A 23,426-nucleotide genomic window follows, 5' to 3' on the forward strand; every position below is an offset into this window, starting at 1 on the left:
TATCAGAGCAAAAACACGGCTCAGTCAACAGCTGCTGCGCGACTCCAGTGCAGCGAGTCAAGGCACCTCCAGAGCTTAGAGAGAGATAACCATTCACACTTGACTGAAACTACATCCATTGCCCAATACCTTAGATTATCTCATTGTAATCTCAACTTGCTTGTAGCACAGAAAGTTCCCCCATAAGCTAAAGAATCAGATAAAAAGTGAGCAGTTTTGTGAAAGTTGTGGAGCTTAAAGAAAGTAGACAAAAGGCGCTGATAGACTTCACTATTTATGTTGTTTGTATGTTAACATTTGATGTACTGCACAAGAGTTTGGACTGTTTTTTTTCTCCCTGCATAGAGGACACATTAATAGTTCTGTCTAGCATATGACATGCGCATAAAATCAGAATTTCCTCTTTTTCCCGCTGTTCCTGCCACTCTTCACTGCGCAGTAAAGTCATTATTAACTTACCATCAACTAAAAATTGCCAGCACAAACACTTTCACCCAGCTTTCTTTAAGATCATACGCGTTGATAAAGAACGACAAAACACCAGAAGTAGCGGTGTGTTTTTTCAGAGCTATGGGGCCCAGCGGTGGTAAGCTATCCTGCCACAGTGCCGTGGGGAGTTCCTGGCTATCCAGCTGGTTAAATGATGGCAGGCAGGAAATGGAGCATGCTGCTCGAAGAATGAATAAAGAAAGGGAGAGAGAGGGAGTTTTGAAAAATCTCAACTGAATTAGCCTGCGAAGTGAAAGACGCAAACAAGCACGAAAGAGAAACTTTAAAGATTTACAAACCGGGAACGGGAATGTTGGGGGTCCACTTCTTTGAATTCCTTGTAAGTGGAATGACATCCAACATATTATCCAGAATGAGGAGGGAGGGAAAGTTCATCATTCAAACAAATCCAGGATTAGATCCAAAAGTGTTTTGTTTTATACTCCAGAGGGTGAACAAGTGAAAAGTTTCCCCCCAGAAAGCAGAAGTAGGTGACTGTCAGGCTTTTAGTTTGTCTTTAACTGAATGGGAGGAGTGTGTTTCTCCCTCTGTTCAGTTCTGTCTGTCTGCTGGCTCCAGCGAGGTGTGTGTTTGTCAGTGTGTGTGTGTGTGTGTGTGTGTGTGTGTGTGTGTGTGTAGTCTGCTCATTTCCTGCCTGGATGTGCTTCTGGGCTCCAGGCGGGCAGGCTGCTCAGGAACACATGGCCAGCCACCGCTCTGCCAGGGGTTCCGCATTCCTATCACACACACACACACACGTATATACACAACTCCCCCTATTAGCTCCCTCTGTGACCCTTTCCAAGCCCCCCTGCTGCTACTAGCACTCCAACACACAGCCTCCGGTCCTTTGCAGGGCACCAACCTTCCCCCACAACCACCCTTTGCTCTGTTATCAACTGACCCACACTGGAATGACACACACACATATACACAATCCCAGCCGCCCTGAGGTTATTGATACTCGGCCAACTATTCTTTGTGCTACTGTTGGCCAGTTGGTGCTTTGTGTTACAGTTGTTGATCCTTTCAACATGTGATCAGTAAAGAGTCGACCTTTATGACAAGTAACTGCATTAAGTGCTGCATTGTAGTTTTTAAAACCTCATTTTCAGTTCTGCTTCTTTAGTCGACACTTTTATCAGAAGCATCAAAGAAGGAACGAGCAGGAAGTGTCCAGTGTCTTTGCTCAAGGCACTGACTGTGGGTATCACATTTGATTGTTTTTGTGTTTTTTTTTTTGTAGGGATATCGCTGCAACATAGTCAACAGAAAAATAATCTACAACCATTTTGATAACTGCTTTATTTTACTGATCTTTTTAGCAAAAAAAGCCAAATCTTATTGATTTCCAGCTTGTCAGTTGTGTGAATTTGAGGGTTTTTTTCGTATAATGTGATAGAAACTATTTTCAAACATGCTACAAACTAAACCAGCGATCGACTCATAATGAAAGTAGTTGCAAAGGAAAGTAAAATGCCCATTGTCATGTTCCTTGCTTTATCAAAGCATATTTTGAGATTGCAAATACCCATTCACAAGAATCAATCACATTTGGTCATACTATATTGACAAACTGGCTGTTACAAGAATTTTATCTGTCACTTTGTGGTGTAAGACACATGCTATTGCTATTCCTTACTCTTTTTTTCATCTTAATAGTGGTCTAAAGAGGTAAATCATGATTGCAAAGATACAGATACTTGGTTAGAAACCCTCTAATTATTGAAACAAATGTGAGAAAGAAGTGTAAAGAAGTCAACATTACTTCCATGTAAATAGATCTTCAGGGAAATTACTGAACTGACTTTTCCTTTTTGGGTTGCAGCTTTCAAAACGCTGCTGTCTTTGAGAGATCTTCCATCACTGGCAGGAATGCTGCTTATATGAATGTATGTACGATGGCGTTTGAGTGTCGCCTGAGATCATACTTCAGTCATCATTCTCAATTTGTGACCAACACCCTTTAGCATTTAGAGCTGTCGGCTCACTTCTTTCATTTAGACATTACTGAACAGAGAGTATCTGCCCTCTCCTTTTCCGTTTCTGGCATGTGTTTCTTCTGTTTCAGTCCAACTATAACAACAGGGGGAAGGTAAATGTGGGGCTGAGTGCTGACCTCAAGCAATTGCTGTCACAGCTTTCCCTATTACCATCAATTCCAGTGTTTAAACAGGTGCAGCATGTCCGTTTAAAGGTATTTTAAGTTTCATTTGGCACTCTGACATGTCTGAAGAGGAAGGAGGGCCTCATATTTTCTTATGATACAGGTTTATCAAATCACAAAATGGTCCTGATTAATCTCCACCCAGATCCCAATGCTAATTTCTCATCAACCAAACATTACAAAGGATCTGGACTGTCAAGATAAGGCTGAAGTCTTTCAGTCGCCAGTATCAGCAAGCTCTCCTTCTGTTTTTGACAGCAGACTAATGCATTGAAGTCACACAGCTACCTTCATCAAATTATAAAGCTTACATTCTTGCAACTCGCTTTTTCACATATTTGCATATAATAGGCAAGATACACATTTTGAAACTCAGCACCGCAACTTACAGCCTCCAAAAATGACCACAGAGCTAAAGATGCTAAATCAGTATTTTTTTTTTTAAAAATGCACTTTCTGCAGATTTGCTGCCTGACTAGGAAGATATTAACTAAGAGAAGTAACTTCCTGGACTCTGGGCGTAAACACAATGTTGGCAGGAAACCAGAGGAAAGTCCAGGACATCGCTGCGCCCAACCACAACACAGCTACCCATAAAAATTTATATTCTGGTCTTTGTGCAGATTAAACAAACACAAGATAACATGTTTAAAACACAACCTCAAATATGTGGCAGATGGATTGCCTTTGAACACAGCCAGGCTAGCTTGGCTAGTTTCAAGCTTGTCCGGTTTCTATACTGAGCTATGCTAAGCTAACCATTGCTGGTGATTATACTGAATTTACAGGCATGAGCGTGATCTTAATCTTCACCTCAAATCTTTTCCAAAAAAAGTCTACTATTAATGAAAACAGACATAATAACAACTATAAACATTATCTGATTATCCCTTTAAACTTACAATGTGGAACTTTGTCTTCTCCTTCTGACAATAATTACACAAACACTCTCGACACGTGTTTATTAAATATGCTACGCTATCAGTTGCTTTCTTTTGCAGGCTGCAATTCTACCTCTGTAAGCAGAGTTTCTTTTTTCATCTGGAACATCAGAAACTTTTCTTGGATGCTTCCTAAGTTTTTCCACTGTGGGCTCCATCATACTCCTAATTGTCTGAGCCTACTCCATCACTACAGACTGTTTGCAGGTTGCATGTTGATGTAAAAGGCATTCCAACCAGTGTGCCAGCGCTGCGGACACCAGATTTAAAACTCTGATACACAGAGATTTACCTGCCGCTGATGGCCCTGATCACTATTCTGCAAACTTGCCTGGGCTTAAATGTAACAGATGTTTCCTTATATGGAAATGTCCTGCACTCCAGCTACAAAGCAACATTTTCTGATATGATCTATGATATGATAACTGAATCTAACACGACTCATAAAATGTATTGCAAGGCGACTGGCGTGGACTGCACTGAACTGCATGTTGTGGTATCGAAAATGGTAAAATAAAATTGTTTGCTTTGCATTTGTGTGACCGATAAGTTGGTCACTGGTTAGGTTTAGTGATTAAGTCGGCAGTCTAGGCAGATGAAGCCTTACACAAAAGAGCAAAGATCTACTAGGTTGAGATCTAGTATCACATTTGCCTCATTTTGAGTTGGGAAAAAAACATTGCAAAAGGATGCGAGATGGAAATCTGTTCTGTATAGCTGAACTACACAAGCATGCTATACTATAAGTGTGTGTTTTTGTGTTTGTATACACACACAGTCCCCCGACCTGTCAGTAAAACCTGTCTTTCCATACCTTCCAGCTCTGTGACATGCCCCTCTCCTTTATCACGTTACAGGTGAACACACATACGTACACACAAATACACATCCACGCTCCATCTGACGAGCTGCCAAGACAGTTTAGCTTCAAGTGTAACGTCAACCCGCTCGCGTCTCCTCTCACTATACACGACACCTCCTCGTTTCACCTCAACATGATGTCATGCTGTTGTTCTCGTGTTTTCTGTGCATGTGTACGCGTTGGTACATACCAGCACCTTGCCAGGTACATGTGCTCCTTGACGAAGACTGATCCAGAGAGCAGGATGTACCAACAGGTAGCGATGGTGTCGGGGCTGAAACAGAGAAACAACATGTTAACAGTCCATTACTGTGATCTGTTCATCAACCTTACCTGTTGTCTGGTGCACAAAATGTCAGCTAATTGTTACATTTCATGAGTAAGAATTTATTAACTGTATGTCTTTATATTTTAAGATAAATGAGGATTTTTTTTTCCCCCCCAGTAACTTTGGGTATCTGGGTACTTTCAGGTACTCCAACACATCTTCCATATGAAACAGCGGCTGCTTTTAAATAAATACCAGGTTAATCCATTAAGTTTAAATATGTTTAATTTAGCACATTTGAGAATAAAATCGCACCAAGAAAAACAACAAATCAGCATAATCGAATATCAAATAATATGTCATCGAGGTGGTGAAAAACATCCATTTTCGACAGCTTCAGCCGTTTCTCAAGAACTCTCGAAAGTAAAGTTTCTGAGGTTCGTTTTGAAAATGTAAGCCTTGTTTCTGGTGTTACTATAGCTACACTGTTTTTGTTTTTTTAATGGTGCTCTGTTTCTGTTACATGTTCTGCTCTATGATGTATGTTTTTGTGCCAATTTTACGAAACGATTAGCTTTAGACAATTTGTGCACCTAATGCTATTCTATTTATCATGGCAGTCCCTAAATTTATGGCTGCATTGGCTGGAAGGAACAATTCAATACAAGCCATTATACTTGGGTGACATTTTATTGTTTTTTCCAAGGCTTTGAAAAATGCAGGAGTCATGACAAGAGAACTGCAGAGCAATATCTCTGAAAGAAAATATAAAGCACACTTGAGCTTTGAATCCCAAGTGCTGCATTTGCATTAGCATAAATGTATTCTTAGGATGTCAAGCACTATAGAACCATAACATAATGTGCCATCAGTGCAAGGTGGAGAGAATCCATTAGTGAGAGGCAGCCACGCTAAAAAGAAAGTGCTGGAGGAGTCACGTAACCTGGTCTGCCATTTACAACCGCTGGTAACGTGGGAATTCTTTTATCTGAATACAAAAAAAAACATCCGAAACATGTGCTATGTGGCTGTCTACGTGATGTTTCATGTCCACTGCATGTATTTTATCTATTAACCCCACGCATCAGTCTAATTAACTTCATAATAAGCTGGTTGCACGAGTCAGCAGCACGAAAAGACGCAATTATACATGAAGAGGTGAGAACACAGTATCTGTGCCTGTAGATATGAATTGGAATACAGAGGCTAGGGGAAAAAAAGAAACAAAAAAAGACTGAGAAATGAGTGATTGAAGAGTAGAGATGAAGAAATGCACCACAGTGGGAAGAACTGAATTGTGCTGGAAACAGAATTCAGTTTAAAACACCAGCAATGCCTAGTCTACGGGCAGATGTTACTCACAACTACTAAATTAGGATTTCAAATTTAGGGTAATACATGACTACACACATCAATGCTCAAACCTACAGCGAAATTACATGCAAAAAAATGACTGTATTCGCTCTAATTTATATAGAGAAGGGGTGCTTTCCCACAAAACCTGCTCAACTTTTAAAACAGAAGCCTATATTTGCATGGAAATTACAGCCAGGCTATTTAAATGATAGATGCAGTGCAGGAAAGCAATTCCATTCCACTTCCATATTTAAAAATATGCTGCCTGGCATAAGCAGATGACCAAAGGCTGTGGAAAAAAAATATATATATATATGTATTTTTTTTTAAAAATGGTAACACACTGTTTCTCTCATAGCAATCCAACAGACTCAGGTATCTTGGTGGAAATAAATGTCAGGTTTCCAGTGATGCTTCAGACATCATCTCGCCGTTTGTTTACTTTGTGCTCAGGCAGATTTATCTAAATTACTATGCCACCTGCTATTTTCAAAAATGAAAGTATACGCATTTTCTTTGGCCTAACATAATGCAGCAAACTTACAACATTCTCAGGTGTAAATGTAAAATTTGTCTGACAGTGAAGAATCAAAGAGTCCCCATGAGATAAAGACTCTCCCTTTATTTCTCAATTCACTGAGTATTTCTGAGCAGTTTTGAAAGTCTAATTCCCAACTTTTAATGAGATCAAGCTCACCTGTATCCAAAGGGCCTGAAAATTATCAACATGCATCACCATTTCTGTGGTTTCTTTCAGTCTCCGTCCACAACGCAAGCCTGAATATTTTTTTTACACAGGAGATCTGACGTGAGAAACCAGATTTTAGCGTAGCCTTAACTTCAGGTATTCGAGGGAGGTTGTACAATAAATATTGTATTAAAGTAGTGACGGTGTATCTATTGGGGCTCTAACAGGTTCAAAGCCTTTACATTTGCTGTCTGAAATAGCCAATCTTGGGAAAGTCCTTCCTGACAAATGTGAGTGCATATTGTACGAGGTGATAAATTTGATTCATTCTGTATAACTGGAACTGATCGGTTTGTGCTACACAGAAGAATGGCCAATGTGGTTCTTAACAAAAGAAAAAAGGGGGTGACTTGCAGAAGCTCAGACATCATTCTCATCATTTTTCTGTGCAAGGCAGTGCAAAAAAAAAAAAAAAAACTACTACAACAACGACGGCTTTAAACAGATTTTGGGCACTAGGATATTGTGAGTTTTCTGAATTAGTTAATGGATGATAAAAATAACTGGCAAATGACACAATCATGAGCGTAACCATTGGTTGCGGCCCTCATCGTATCTGCCTCCATACTATTCCCTTTCTTTGAGGTGCCTTTTTTTTCTTCCTTAAATCGCTCAACGTGCTGTAGGAGAGCAGAATCCTCACATAATTACGTCGGGATAAAAGCTGACAGAAAAGATTAGTTTCTTTTTGCATTGTTGGGCTTAAGTGAGGCCAACATGATTAACTATCACTGTGGTTTCATTGGAGAGACCTTGATTGCTTTCATCTGCCGCCTGTATCGTGCGATTGCGTGCGCGAGTATGTGCGTAAGAGAAGACTAATTGGACATGGCAGCCGCTTTAGTCTGGTTTAAGGTACTTATCACTAGCCTCTGGTAGAGAGGCAGGAGAGTGTATCGGAGAGAGATATTGCGCGCGTGTTTATTTGATGCTAAATTAAACCACTGAGTGTCTAATGTGATTCTCGTGAGCATGATAATACATCAACGGCATGTGGAGCGTCTCTCTCGCCCTTTTCATCTGTCTCTGTCCTCCCTCTATCTCTCACACTTCCTCCACATCTCGGCCGCCCTCATCCCTCTTCTACCTTTGCTTTCTCATTCCTCCCCTTGGTTCATTTCTCATCTCGCCACCCTCTTGACATCGCTACCCTTTCCTCGTTCTTTCTCTTTAACATATTCGACTCTTGTTTTCTCCCCGTCTCTGCGTGCGCTCCTCTCATTTTAATATACCGTTGTCCTAGAGCTTTTCATTTACTGCCACTTCCTCCCGTCTCTCCTCATCATCTCTTTTCAACTTGTTGTCAACTGTCTCCTCCTTCCAACACCCTCCGCTACCTCTCCTTCACCAGATTCTCGTTCCTCTTGTCCTTCTCTACTCCGCCTTCTTGTTGACTAGTTTTCTTCCAAATCAACTATGTACATGATTCTACAATGACTTTTTCTTTTTTTCCATCTTCCTAATCCATCTCAGTATTTATTTATTCACACCCCAAGACAGTAAGTCAGGAATGAAAGCAGGCAGGCTATCAGTGATCAGTGCTTTCATCCAGACAATGGCATCTTAAAACTGGAGTCGTAGAAATACATCAAATGCCAAGAAAACACACCTCCAGCAGAAGAGTAGAGGGTTTGGAGAAGCAGCACACGGAGAAGTTGATTTAACGTCGGCCATATGTCATGTTTAAGTTATATTTTCTCTTGCTGAATAACAAACTCAAAGAGAGGTACAAGAAATGATCATAAACCTTGCAGATGCTACGTGACTTTGCAAACTTTTAGGATATCTGCAAGTTTTACAAAAGCAATGAGCCTCTACCTGCCTACTTTTAGAGATAAGGTGATGATATTGATGGTATTCATATTGTTTTCCTTTTAATTATTATTATCAACAAACCTCAGAAGAGCAAAACCACCAAAATAAAGGTTTCTACTAAGAAAAACTGTAGCCAAAGCAAGAATTCATTGCAGTCCAAAAACTATTCAAACACATCAGTGAGCATCATGAACATGGGCACAAATACAATATTTGTTCCTTCTGATAAATCTTTGTTAAAGGCTACCAGAAAGCTTCGAAAATATTTTTTTTAAGTTGTGAGTTTATATTTGTGACCCAGTTTTCAGAGATGTACATCTTTAGTAGCAGCGTCCTTGGGGTGGACAGCTACTCACAGGGTAGGAAGACAGTAGACATTTAGCTTTTCTTCCTATCATCCATTTTGGATGTTATCAGCCCATTAAATGATCATTATCATTGCAGATCATCCCCATACATGTGGGCCAGTGGGGACCTCCTTTCACCTTCAAGTAGGCTCAGTAGGCGTGTTATCACCTGATTTATTGCAGCTCCATTATCGCCATATTTTAACAGCAATGGAAGCAAGATTTAGCACTTACAGTGAGTAGATCTTAATCTAGCAAAGCTTAATCTATAATTTCATTTGAGTCTTATTTTGACTTTTACTTTGTGTTTTTCGCTCTGTGCTTACTTGCATTTGCAGTCACTGTTCGGCTAAGGCCCCAAAACTACTTGGTGAAAATGATAAAAGGACCATAGATTGGATTAAAAATATACCATGCATATACAAAATATTACAAAGCTCCATTTTATACGTTTACAGGGTGACCACTTCACCTGAGATATCACGTAATTGCAAGAGGTTACCAAGGTAATTTAGGTACTTTTTGTTCATCAGTGATCAGAATAGATAACGTCCCTACTGAGCCTACTAAGAAGGTGGAAAGGTCCCTATTGACCCTTTTATGTATGAATAATTTGCAATGAAAAGGTCATTCAATGGGCTGATGACATCTGAATCGGATGTATGAATGTAATTGTGTTAATGGGTCCTAGCGCAAGGTATTATTTGCCCCGTGGTAGCTGCTTAATAGACCGTTGCTATACTAGTGATTTTCAACACAAAAAGCGGTTATCTGTTAAGAACCAATTTGCCATATTCATTAGAATATATGTAAAGTCACAAAAACACCGTGCTAAGAAAAGAAACTACTTATAATTTGATCTTCTAATGTAGACTCTGGCTGGTCTAACTCTAAATTTAACCTCACATGACCAGATTGTGAACCATCGTTCTACAGTGTTACGAACTGTTCTGTGAATGTGAAGCAGGGGCTGAACATCACAGAGTAAAAAGATAAGGTAAATGCAGCAGGAGCATTTCCTGCACAATGTGAGAACTTGTACTTACTAGAACAGGACGTGGTTAGCCTCATGTCTCTCATACCTGGCTGAGGTACACATCGACCTGCGGCAGAAAGACGAAGACGTTAACTTTTACCTTCTAAAAACATCTCTAATACATTTCTGGCTCTTACAACCCATCACACAGCCATCTTTTTTTTCTTTTTTTTCTCAGGAGGCACACAGCTCTCCCATTTTAGGCACCATCATTACTGTCTGTCAGCTTAGAGTGTTAAGGTGACCCGCTACTCAGTTTCTGGCTGCAGCCCAGAACACTTCAAACTCGTTTGGTATGAACATATGAATGTGTAAGAGGCATCTCAGTCTGAACATCTCATGAATGATAAAGCCAGAACTGTGAACGCCAACCTCTGTTTTTGTGTGTTTTTGCAAGATAAGATACAGAACACTGACAGGACCATACGGGAAAAACAAAACAATAAAAACAGGCCAGTATGATTAATACAAGCCACGTTGGGAAAGAGCTAAAGTTACATTAGTTGTTGGTTGTCGTGTTGTTCTGGAGGGTGTGTAATGTATTACTCTTCTTGGAAATGAATGAAAGATGAACAGGTGGTGGGTGGATCTGGGGTGGTGTTTCGGATGGAAATGATTGAATCATCCATAGAGATGTAATCTATAAGTGTTTCCAATGTGTATTATGCATGGTGTTTCTCAATTTCCAGTTCATGAGGACATCTTGGTGATAGAGCCACAAGGACTAATCTATTCTTTCTCTTGTTCAGGTGAGTTGTTGATGTGTGTCCTATTAAGCACAGGAAGGACAATACTGGGATGTGGCAGCCCAAGAAGACAGATAATGGGACAGTGTTGTCTTCCTAGAGTCAGTCAATTGGTGTGCAGTGACAGGTGGCATAGCTGTTGAGGTTCTTTTGTGTGAAACATGGACAACTTTCGGATGTGAATCCCATTTCAAACATATTTTGCCCACTGACGTGAATTCTGCGGCATCACTGTACGAGTTGTTGGTTGGTGTTTTTATTTGTGAAGAAGATTTTTGTCTTTTTGTTAAATGTGGCCCAAGAAGTTGGCATCAGAAGTAATGGATAGGTCAAGCTCCCGTTTTACCACTGGTGTGGAAAGTGGATATTTTCAAGGTTTTTTTTTTTTTTTTGGTGAAGGGATGGCAATAAGCTTTGTTGTTGACAGAGAAACATTAGTGTTCAAAATGTTAAGTTCAGAATTGGATGGATGATTTCAGTACAGTTTAGCAGATTTTTCAAAAAATGTTTACTCCTGGCACCATACTTCTGGACCAAGTGAGAGAATGAAACCGGGGAGTTATGAAAGTGTTTCGGAAAATGTGTGATACCTTTGAAAAACCAACTGAAAGCCTGTTTGAAGAGGGTGTACTAAATATAGTAATTCATGGAGAAAGCAGGGCTATAGGCTACTCTAAGGTTAGTTTGGTCAACTGATACTGTGACTGACACCTCGTTTACCTGTAGCAAGCCAAATTAGGGTAATGATTACTGCTTTAATTTCAGAAAATGCTTTAAGTTCGTTCTGAAGTGACTCACCTTAGCTGATGTTCCCTAAGGTGAGAGAGGACGTCCATGTGGTAGAGGTGGCAGTAGATGGTATGCAGGTCCTGCAAGACAGAAAGACAATGAAATTGATATTAATTAACATGTAGCCAAGAAAAACATCAAAAAATCTCACACCTTAAGACATGGCACATGTGCTGTGGTGACCTGTAACAGTTCTGCCAAGTCACTTAAAATCAAAGTTTTGCCATCTTATCAAGTGATATACAGTACCCTATATTATCACAACTGCTAGCATTTAAAATTGTAAAGCTTTTAAAAGATTAGCTCATTGTTTAGAGTGAGTGGAACGTCTCAGCACCACGTAAATCACATCTGGTGCTGTGATTTGACAGAAGCCACTTGGACTATGCCAAACACTGCCTATCAAATCGACACCCTCAAATCAGACAGACAGGCATGCCACTTACATATACACATGACAGCACTGAGGCACACATAGATATATCCACCCATGGCCTTAAAATAGTACTCCATCAGGACCAGCTGTCAAAACATTAAGAGGATGACAGGGTGTGTATGTGAAGGCAACAGCTTCATATAAGCATCTGCAGGATCAAACAAACAGAGTGGCTATTGAGGCCATAAGGCAACTACTTGTAACAGGTGGTCTGCATGGCTGGCTGGTTATGTACATACACACATACTCTCTGACACAAATCCTTCAGCAGGTTGAGGGAATAGTTTGACTGTCATTTGCTTTAATGTCAAAAGTTAGACGAGAAAACTAAAATCATCCCGGACGGTGTATTCAAGTAAATATCAAGCTAACGAGAGGCTAAAACAGCTCAGTACAAAGACAGTGGGAACAGCTAGTCTAGCTGGACACAATATCCACCTACTAAAACCACTCAAGATCACTACTTGTCACTTTTTATCGTGTTTGTTTAATCCATGCAAAGACCAATGTGCAACGACAAGTCAATGTTTTACAAGAGGTTAAGTTTCAAAGCTATGTCTTGGTTGTGACCAGTAATTTCCTGGAGTCTCCAAAGGCCAGTTGCTCTTTGCTTAGCTGTTTCCTCCTGTTTGCTGAGTTAAATTAGCCAACTGATAGCAGTAGTAGCACACTTAGCATATAGACTTTGCATCAATCATCTCACCTAACTCTCAAATAGAAAGCAAGTGTATTTCCAAAAATGTCAAACTTGTCCTTTAAAGCACAGTCCACTTTTTCATAGACAATCTAGAGGTCCAACACCATGCATTTATATGCATATATGTCCTGTATGATTGAAAAGATCAGCTATAAGGAAGCAGTAAGGCAGAAAAAAATCACCAGACTCCATGAGCCAACGACAAGCTGCACCATTCTTTGAAACTTCTGGCATCTGAATTTAGAGGAAAAAGCATATTTCCCCAACAATCCTCCCTCTTAAGGGTAAACCCAAAGCACAGCTGCAGTTTAGCAAGAACACACAAAAAAATTGGGGCAGCGTCAATGCCTTAATCTGAAACTAATAAATCAAAAAGTCCCTCGAGGACAAAATCCTAATGCAGTGTGTTGCCTTCTCCAAACTGCTGGTTTTGTTTACATACAGCTTAAGCAGACTGAGGATTTGTTTTTCCGTCATCATAAAGCATTTCGTGCAAATATCGACAGAAATTTGATGAGCACGTTGTGGGTGTTTATCTCAAAACCTCTCAAATATGAACACAGATATCCAAAAATTTTATGAAGGACAAAATCATAGATTGTAATTTAAACAGGCAACAGCTGATGTTTTTTGGGTTTTTTCTTTTAGATGATGCAACAACTTTGAGATGTTTTAATGCCATTTCCATACGGTTGCAATCGACAGTAAAGAGATGCCAAGTTTTGTTGTGACTCTAAATGCAATTAGAATTGTCTGAGATATTATAAAAGAAACAACAAATTGGTGAAAGAATTCATAAATGAATGCAAAAACAAATGCATGAAGAAGAAAAAAAAAAGAAACGATTGCATGGTATTACAGCAGAACAGCAGCAGCACAACAGAATCAATAAAGCAGAGAGAGAAACCCAAAGGGAAAGGCGCATAGTTTGTGAAAGAATACGGTAGGTTCCGGTGTGTGTCTACGTGTGTGTTTGAACGTGTCATGTGTGTACTGATAAATTGAGTGAAGCAGTGGGAGCCGGCGGAAGCAGAGATCAACACTGGGGAATGGGGAGCCTTTAATGCAATGGACCAACACAACCCTGATGTGATGTTGGCTCAGTCTGAAACAGGAAGGAAGGGTTGGGTGAAAGAGAAAGAGGAGAACGTAACGCAGAGGACGAATGGGGGGGGGGAGGAAAGAAGAGAATGACAGAGAGCAGTCAGACAAAGGAAAATACCAATAGAACGAACCAAGAGGGGGAGGGAGAGGAGGATAAAACATCAGAGATGAGAGGTAAGTTGATAAAAACGTATCAGGTGAAAGAGAGACTCACTGGTTTGTTTCATGCACCTTCGACAGTATTGCTGTGCTACCTGAGCACTACCGTACTGTCTGAAGGAAATTTAATACATTTATTTATTGTGTCTGCTTCCTCTGCTGCTTGTTATGGGAATATATTGTCACCAAGTGGCTAAAACATAAAGCCAATGTGGAAGTGCCAAAAATTGCAGTTCATCAAATGGCCATTGGGGCTGACTTGAACTTGGTCCTTATAGACACCCATATAATGCTCAACTTTACAGCAGAAAATAAACAAGTTTACAGCATGGTACATAAAAACTTTTGGTATGTATAGCTAATTGTCTTTTTTCTGACAACTGTGGGGGTGGTGAAATTTTATATAACTCACTGGTTTCTATTGTTTTGGGGCTTAAAGTTACAAATAACTACCAACATGGCTGCTTTAACTGACAGGTGGGTGTCATTACGTTTATATAGTCTTGCTCAGTTCCACTCACTATCTATCTCTTTGCTCATTTTTTGGATTAACCAGGAGTTATGTAGAGTCTTGTCTTGCTTAGCGTTCTATAGTACATAATGGCCTGGCTACACCTCACTATCACTCTGCTATGGGGGGGGAAACGCTCTGGCTTGTTTGTATTACTTTAAACTAGTCATGTTGGGCAGCGCTAAGCGACGGCTGCGGCTTTGGTGTTCCCTCAGAATAGTGATGGGTGGACTTGTTTTGGTGGAACATTTGGTGGGAGGCAAGCACTTAAAATGGATAATCCACAAAAAAAAAAAAAAGGGCTGCCTTATTGCACCATCCAAATCCTCTGCAAAACTTGAAATTTTCAGTATGGAAGGTTCCTCCCCTGCAGTTGCTGTTTACTTCAGTGAAGTGGATTTTGAAAACACACAGATAGCGAAAGGAAAGGAGAAAGCGGCCTAACACGAGCAGCAAATGGCAGGTTCATACCTGCATCCTACATCCGGTGAGTCAGACTAGACACAGTCAGGTACTGACAAGATGTGATGGTTAAAGCCACCACGATGAGCATCAAAACCACCGATAAGGAGACCAATGCGACGCCACAGAGGGTGTGTCCATGCGGTCTATGAGATGTGGCTAAAAGATTGGACATTTCTCGAGTTTCCTATGAATACCTTGCCTAATTTGGCACCGGTAGGCTATCGTGCCCACTGTGGTTCAGCAAGGCCGTAATGGTATACACTACAAGCTACAAAGTACAAACCTATAACTGCCTTTCCCGGTGTCTCCTGAAGGAAAACCCACTTAGTTCCATGTAAGAGTTAAATTCTTGACGACAGAGAGCTCGACCTGGCCAGCTGCTTTACAGGGAGAGTCATAACCTCCATTTACTGATCCTGAGGCAGAGAGAGTCTGGGAGCAGAGAGCAAGGCATGGAAAAGCCTGGTTCGCAGTGGTGAGAAAGTAGAACTGTATTGACTTCAAATCACAGTTAACTGGGTTAGTGAACACAACAAACTGCCACAGTAAGCACTCCTGTCGTGCTGCTGAGCGAGCATGTGTGTATGTACAGCAAGTGTGTGTATGTCAAGACATACAGCCCTGAGGCGCTAGCTGGCATGAGGGGGGCTTGGATTAAGCCAGACAGCCCCAGTTAGTGAGTTTGTGGGTTACATTCAACACTCTGCCTGATTTTGAATGGTATAATACAACCAAAAACATTGTTAAGCAGTGGTTCTGTGTATGTTGTTGCACATACATTTATCTTAATTTGGGAATATTTTGGTAAATCTAACTCAAAACAAGCCTCATGATAGAAAAACATCCCACAGTGCCAATTAAGAGACAGAGCAACACCCACAACTATATTTCTTGAAAGCCCTCTTCCACTAAAAAATATGTTCAGCGAGAGAATACTGTTTCCGTGAAGAAAGAAAAGTTTCTCTGTGCACATTTTAAATCTGAGTTTAAGTCATGGATACACAAGCATGATTTTGTGAGTTTGGAAGCCAGTCACTATGCAGCGTCTCAGAGACTGGTGTTTTCAGTGGGGCAGGAGGCATGACCTGCACAAAAAAATCTTTGAATGTTTTTCAAAAGGAATCAGGAAATTTAACAAATTACCTAATTTTCTTCATGAAAGATACATTCCATTTCGTTCTAATTATTGATAAATTCTTATTAAGGGTAGACTAAATACCAGAAACACCTGTCTGTGTAATGGATAACAATTTAAGAGCACTCCATCCTCCAAAACGATCACAAAGATAATTCAATGATTATCTACAACAGTTTCAACAAAAACTGAACGTCACACCTGAGTCATGCATATGGTCAATGCATGGGGTCATCTGACTGGTCAGGAGGATCCATTTGAACCAAAAGATGATGCATATGTTAATGATTTGTAGCAAAGGGATATCATAAAACAAAAATTGTTCCTGCACAAGTTTTGCAGTGTGCCAGGGAACATTAATTTGCCAAAACAGGCCACTGCCATGAGGGAACACTACTGCCATAAGGGGGTATATGTGGTCTGCAACAATGTTTAGGTAGGTGCTACATGTCAAAGTAACATCAACATGAATTTAAGGATCCAAGGTTCCCCTGCAGAACGTTGCCAAGAGCAATCAGTCATCTCTCCCCCAAGTCAACGGTGCACACCAATCTGGCCATTCACATGATGTAAAAGAAAATATTCATCAAACCAGGTCAGCTTCTTTCACTGGTCCCTGATCCAGTTCTGACACTCACATGCCCATTATAGACACTTTCAACGGAAGACACTCTGACCTGTCTGCGGCTATGTAGTCCCATATGCACTGGATGTTCCACAACCTTTCTATCTATAGCCAGTAACTCTTCTGTGAGATAGAACTACACAGACCAGCTCTCACTCCCCAAGCTTAGATGCCCATTACCTTGTTGCTGGTTCACTGGTTCTTATTCCTTTGTGTCACTTTTTGTCAGCACTAACCACAGGAAACACAAGATCTGACATTTCAGGGTAAGTAGTCCAGCCATCATAATTTGGTCTTTGTCAAAGTTGCTCAGATCTATATGTTTGCCCATTTTTTAACATTTCCAACACATCAACTGCCACGACCCTGACAGGTGCCACTGTAACGAGATAATCAATGTCATTCACTTCACCTGTCAGTGGTTTTAATGCTGTGGCTGATTGGTGCATATGAATTTACAACTGCTTCACTTTGCTGGTCATGACCCCAGAACACTGGACAGATTGATTCTACTACTACAACTACTACTACAAATGTGCACACCCCTGACACCAACTGTCCCTATTTCATATATTGATTAGTGTAAAGCAGGTCATCAATGGGCTCAGACAGAGAGAAAGCAGGATGTCCGAGGATTGGATCTCTGCTTCGCCGCTTTGTATTATCCCAGAGAGAGCACGGTAACGTGATCACTGCATGGCCCATGCCAATCTTCCTCTGTGCCTTCAATACAGCCCATACGCTGCTTGGATTATAACTCAGGGTGTGGTGGCTGTGGTCTGGTTTTTGATTGCCTACACAAGGGAAGTAATTACTGTATTTTTCATGAACTGCTGCCAAAACCCCGCAACCTACAAGGAAAACCCTACGAAATAAAATCTGACCAAAACACAGTCTCGTTTTGGTTGTTAAATGTGCACAGGATTCGAGGTCACAAGTTGTTCTTCACAGACACTGCAGTGCTTCAGACAAGATTTGCTTTGCCTTAACATATGAACACGAGCAAAAACTACATTTGATATATGAACGAGTCAATGATCATCTTTTGGTTTTCATGTGCAACCATCAAAGTCATGTGCATTTATGTCCTTAACCTCAAGCCCATGTGCCATTTAATACTGCTGCATTGTCCTGCCCTCCCTAAGGACAACAGAGCAACCCTCCTCAGTGTCTTCTGACCTCCGGCCTGTCCTCTCGAGAGGCTCATGTTGTGGCCTAATGACCCCATCTGCGATTAGGAGGTCACAATCTCAGGAGAAACATCCATTAACTCATCACCAGCTGAGGTCGTAGCTGATATCGACAACATCAAACACTGAAAAAACACTGAAATGATTCCAGTTTTTTGGGATGAAAGGCAGTTATATTATGTCAGAGTTGCATCACAGTGGTATTGTTAAATTGCATGTTGCTTTTTGGTAGACGTTTCAGTCCCACTTGTAAGTCAGGGTATATACAGAGGGCTGTTTATTAGAATAAGGCAGCTGAGAGATCTTTAAGCAGGTTAAACAACATGTGTTTTTTTTACTCTCTAATTGACTGTTTTGAATAGGCAAATGGAAAAATATAAATTTTTGCTAGAGTTTTTCAAATCTTTTTGTGGCCTGGTGTTGGAAACGAGGAGAACCATTGTATCTCTTAACAACAGATCCCAAGGTTGTTCATTTTGGCCTCACAGTTGTGGAGCTTCTACTGACTTAAACTGGATGTTTTTCAGGCAGAAATTTCAAAAAAGTATCCTCGGACTCAAGGGGTTAAAGTACAATTGTTGATGGGGTTCCCAGATTGCCATGTTTTATGACACACTGCAGCAGAGCACTTAATCAGAACCTGGATGTCAGTCAAGAGAGGGAAAAAAAAAAAGCCGTTTTTGAAAGTTGCTAAAAATATTGAGTCTTTGAGGATGCAAAGTTTTCAACTAACTGCAGAAATATTCCCCAAAAAAAATCTGATTCCCTGTAGTGTCTCTTTCAAGCTAATAATAAGACAAATGGAGCCGATCCTCAAAGCTGATCAGTGATGCACTGAGAGCTTGTGCTGGTGTGTGCGCTGATGCTCACATGGTATGTGTGTGACTCAGGTAGCTACAGTGTTGCTGCCATCTCCTGGCAGAAACGTCACTTTCAGTACTTAATAGACTTTGTCCAACAGATACTGCACATCTACCCACTAAAACATTTAAGTCTGAGAAGGATTTGTTACATTTTCCATTTCCATTACAGGAATCCAGACAGCGGGAGCACATTGAAAGAAAACAGACAGCAACAAAACATATGTTTCTTGATTTTTTTTTCCCCTTCTTGCTATTTTTCCTTGTTATTTCACTTCACCACTGGCTGACCTTGAATCTAACCAATTTAATTCAGTGAAGCAACTTTATCAGCGTTTTACAATAACAGTAGATGAGCGTGTTTGTTTCCAGCACCCCTGACCCTGACATGATACTGATGTTTTGACATGTGGCTGAATAAAGTATGCCTGTTACTCATTCACAAACAAGCTGTGACAGCACAAAACGAGGCCCAGCCGTACAAAAGCAAGTTGTTGCAGTACTGTACAGAGATTGCTGTCCCACCCACTGCATTTCTCCCATTCCCATCAAGAAGCGGCCTAGTAACACAGAATTTATGATAAGTGGAGGCACTCCTACAAGAAAAAGCAAGTAGGAAGAAAAAAAAAAGCTACTGTTGTGCAAAAACCCTCCAACTGTGGATGCTCTAGTTTTTAATTTCAATCTTCAACGGGTTATACTTTAAGTTGTTCTCTGTGAACCAGATGTTTTCATGACCCCGGGGCCAGAAACATTCAGTCATGACTCTACACCAGCAAGAGAAACTTTCAAAACTTTCAACATTCTTTTATTAAATCTTTGTGACTTTTCAGGAAGAACCAGGTCTTGTTTCCAGCTGAGTTCGCCTTTGTAAAGAGTTCAATCATCCTGCAGTCCACACCCACCTACGCCAGAATGTACAGTATGCTGGTCAAGGCTGTCACTAACAGAGAGGATATTGTAGACAGATGACACAACGCGTCCATTCACGCTGGAAGAACAAACAGCTTAGCTAACATCCTGCCATCATTAACAGACAGGGACACGTACAATACATAGGCTACAATCTCCCCTGCACTATGTGTCAACATTGTACTGGGATGTTGTGTAACAGAGCTAAAAGCAAGGAACAAAAATGCTTTATAGTGTTTAAATTCACACATTTTAATCCTCAGAAAAGTCTGAAAAATATTCTATATTGTTAATCGCATAATAGAAAACACCTATTAAAATTCAATTCGTCAGAATGGATTAAAAATGCAAGGAGACATGCATCACTAAATAGTTTAAACCATGCTAAGGTGATCATAGCGTCAAAATATTAGTTTTGTAAGCAAAATAACAAGATAATATAGTGTACATATCCCATCACTATTTAAGCAGGAGGCAGCTTTTGGAAGTTTGAGTTGGGAAACAACTCTTATTTTTCTGGCTATTTTAGTAATTACATAATACTTTTATAGTAACAAACCAAAATAGTGCAGCCCTGCATGCTTGAGACAGAAAATATTACACCAAGTGACTCTCTGGATCACCAGTGACGTCACAGCATCCCACAAAACTTGCCATTACTCTCCACACTTGGTCCGTCTTGAAACAGGTCAGCTGTACTCTATAAATGGAAATGCTCTGTTTCACTTTCTGTAATGCAAAGAAGGACGGCAAATAGGCCTCAACAGAAGTGTCAGACTGTCAGAAGTTGCATGCGATGGGGATTCAGCATGAGCACTCTCTAATGTACCATAAACCCAAGAGTGCTGGTGGGTAGAGGGAATTACCGCTTAAAGCTTAAAGTCGTGACAAGCAATTGAAAGGCCTTCACTCCACCAGCTCCATTAAAAAAAAAACAAAAAAAAAAACAATGCTTGATGTACGACATGCCATCAAGTTAAAGCCGCAAGAGTTTGATATTTTTGGCTCTGCATGGCAAAAATAAACAAAATCAGTCATCAAATCAGTTACAATTGAATGCCTGTGTGCTTTATTGGTTATTTTTAGGTTGTTCTGCATTGTTAGCTGGTGTATGGCACAATATGGTGACTTACTGAAACCTGTTAGTTCGAGAGTCCAAGGGTGTGGAGGCACATTTTGTGTAAGGACAGTAAGAAAAGAACATATAAACAGAAATTTCCTCTTCAAGTCTGCAGGTTTAGGTGATCTGATTAGATTTCTGAGCACCTTACTTTTGCTGCAATTCCTTGTTTTGACACATAATTTTCAGATTTGTAAATGTGCTAATCAAAGCCTTAAATAAAGTAGTGTTTTCTATATATAGTGGCAGGTATCAGCTTTGGTATCACACATTTATATGAATCAAAGCAGAGAAAAATATACAGTAGGTCACTGTTTAATGTGTACGTAGCTGCACAATCTCCTTACCAGACATTTAAAGGCTCAAGCGAAAGCTTAACATCAAGCACGATACAGCATTAATATTCCTAAAGCCCTAATGGTTTAAACCTGAGTGCCTACAAGGTCAGCTATGATCTTCCGCTATCATAACTCCAGACAGGATCATTATCTATACAACACAGGAGCTCACTGACAATCCCCTGCCCCACTGCACAGAAAAGCCTTATCACTGTCAGCATCAGTGTGGGGTTTCAAGTACACTTGCAGCAATTAAATCTAAAAAAATCCCCTCTTTTTGCTCACTGCTCAGCCTCTTTTCTACTTGACAAAGAAACCATTTTCAGGAACAAAGCCAGGTCGGAGAGAGGGGCTCGAAAACTGCTCGCACAAAAAGCTTCAAAGGCCCGTTTCAAGCTTTCGCCGCAATGTGATTCTGCAGAATTAAACGCATATGAATCTGCGGCAAATCATCTCAAAAGCACGGGCTAGACAATGTCGGCTGAAAACGCTGAAAACAAATACAGCGAAAGTCCTGGAGAGTTTCCTCCCCACTATGAAAACTGAGGAGTTGGGTTCGTAAAAAAGCCCAGTGACGACAGTCGCGGTGCTGGTGGTGGAGCGGGTTATGGAAACAGCGGGAGGGAGGGAGAGAGGGCGGGAGAGGACGGAGAGGCGTCAGTAATGATCAGAAAAGAGAAACTTGTACTTGAATCAGCCTCGGATATGAGCTGGACAAGCACACTTACAGTACGTGATTGTCAAATTACCAAAAACAAAAAAAAATGTCAAGAAAATGACAGCCCCGAACATACCTAACAGGAGATTAAGAGCCCAAAATAGATGCGAACACAAGCACTTCCTCTTTAGAAGATACTCACTTAGAAGTAAGCAGAAATAGGCTTTTCAGAATGAATCACTGTTTCCCTCCTGGGAGAGATGCCAACTGTGCAGCAAAATCTTTACCGCTTTATGCAAAAAAGTTCAAATTGTCACTTTGCAAGCACTGTACCATAATTTCTGACTTTGTATTGGGAAAGTCTGCTCCGTCTTTACTCCTGCTAAAAGAGGCTGAAGAGCGAGTCTGGCCCAGAGAGCGCCACACCAGCTGCCATGTCTTCACCAGCCAAACCAAACAGCCACACACATACGCACAAAAACACTGCCACACACAGAAATGGAAAATCTGACCCTTTATGTAATCTTAGCTGCAGTGCTTTTTCTTCCTGAAATGAATGAAGCAGTCATAGAAGTTTCTTTTATGTCTGCAGTGAACAGTAGGAGGAGGAGTGTGTTCCACATTTTTAAGTTTTCTTTGTTGTTTTTACGTCGTATGCTTTTTTTTTTCCCACAGGTGGCCAAGTTGTTTGAAGTATCTTTGCACTGCACGGTCAAACATATTCACAGGGTAAAGACATTAGGCAGGAAGGAGTTATTACTTTTTCTACACTGTTTATTCAATGATTTTTCATTTTAGCTAAGGGCAACAATGCAGGAAAATACTATTTCAAAGATGTTTTATTGATGAAAACAATCCATAGCACTACATAAAATTGCCATCGTGAGGCACCCCATCATCAATATCAGCCTCACTATACGACTTTGACATGCAGGGAAATTATATTTTGTTGTTTTTTTTACGGCTGCCTAATAGTTTCCCTACGATGCTCCAACTCATGCCTTGAAGTTGCGCTACTTTCTTCTATGCTAATTACAACATCCCTCGTGCCCAAACTAGCTGTTGGGTTTCAAGACATCCTAAACACCCTTTTAAAACTATGTTTTCCACTCCCTCCTGCTCCCTCTCATTAACAACTCTTTTTGCACTCATCTATCATTTCCCCAGGTTGACAAGAGTCTGCACCTTTATTACATGCTCTCATTTGCTCAGCTGTTAACATTATTCCATAGTTAATCTTGATTATTCCAGCTATAAGTTTTGAGAGTTTAACACTTACAGCTTTTCATCACTTGCGGTTTTAAACTCATTTGTCAACTCCTCTCAGTCCCTGCTGGCCTCAGCGATGGACCACATAGCAGCCAGAGAGGTTTACGCCTGTACAGAGCAGCAGATGTAAGAGACTGAACAGCACAGCGCTGAACTCAGTTACTGCAGGCGCCTGCCAGGCAAGAGCTCAGCTGGCAGGCAAAGGTTGAGAGTGGGTTGCTAAGTTTAGGCAGGCACACAAACAGAAATGTGCATATATGAACATGAAGAAGCATGTAAATGAATACTGCAGCTCTGGTTTTCTAGACTAGTCAAATTAGACTAGGTGAAGCACGCACCCACTTGGGCTACACATAGATGTTATCTACATGGCCTTACAGCCA

General features: G+C 40.6%; 1 protein-coding gene across 3 annotated transcripts in view; it reads right to left on the bottom strand.

Annotated features, from left to right (window-relative positions):
- The window catches only part of rapgef6 (Rap guanine nucleotide exchange factor (GEF) 6), a 163,925-nt gene that overhangs the window by 117,223 nt on the left and 23,276 nt on the right, over positions 1–23,426 (bottom strand). For 2 of the 3 annotated variants that reach the window (XM_008290747.1, XM_008290746.1), the window contains exons 2-4: positions 11,574–11,644; positions 10,040–10,096; positions 4,650–4,733 (exon numbers count right to left, since the gene is read on the bottom strand). In XM_008290747.1, the coding sequence (XP_008288969.1) occupies positions 4,650–4,733; positions 10,040–10,096; positions 11,574–11,644 (212 nt within the window). Of the gene's footprint in view, positions 1–788; positions 1,077–4,649; positions 4,734–10,039; positions 10,097–11,573; positions 11,645–23,426 lie in introns of those variants that run through there. The other variant, XM_008290748.1, reaches the window with a different exon arrangement.

The sequence above is a fragment of the Stegastes partitus genome, unplaced genomic scaffold (assembly GCF_000690725.1).
Source record: "Stegastes partitus isolate 25-593 unplaced genomic scaffold, Stegastes_partitus-1.0.2 Scaffold693, whole genome shotgun sequence".
In the NCBI taxonomy this organism is placed as follows: Eukaryota; Metazoa; Chordata; class Actinopteri; family Pomacentridae; genus Stegastes; species Stegastes partitus.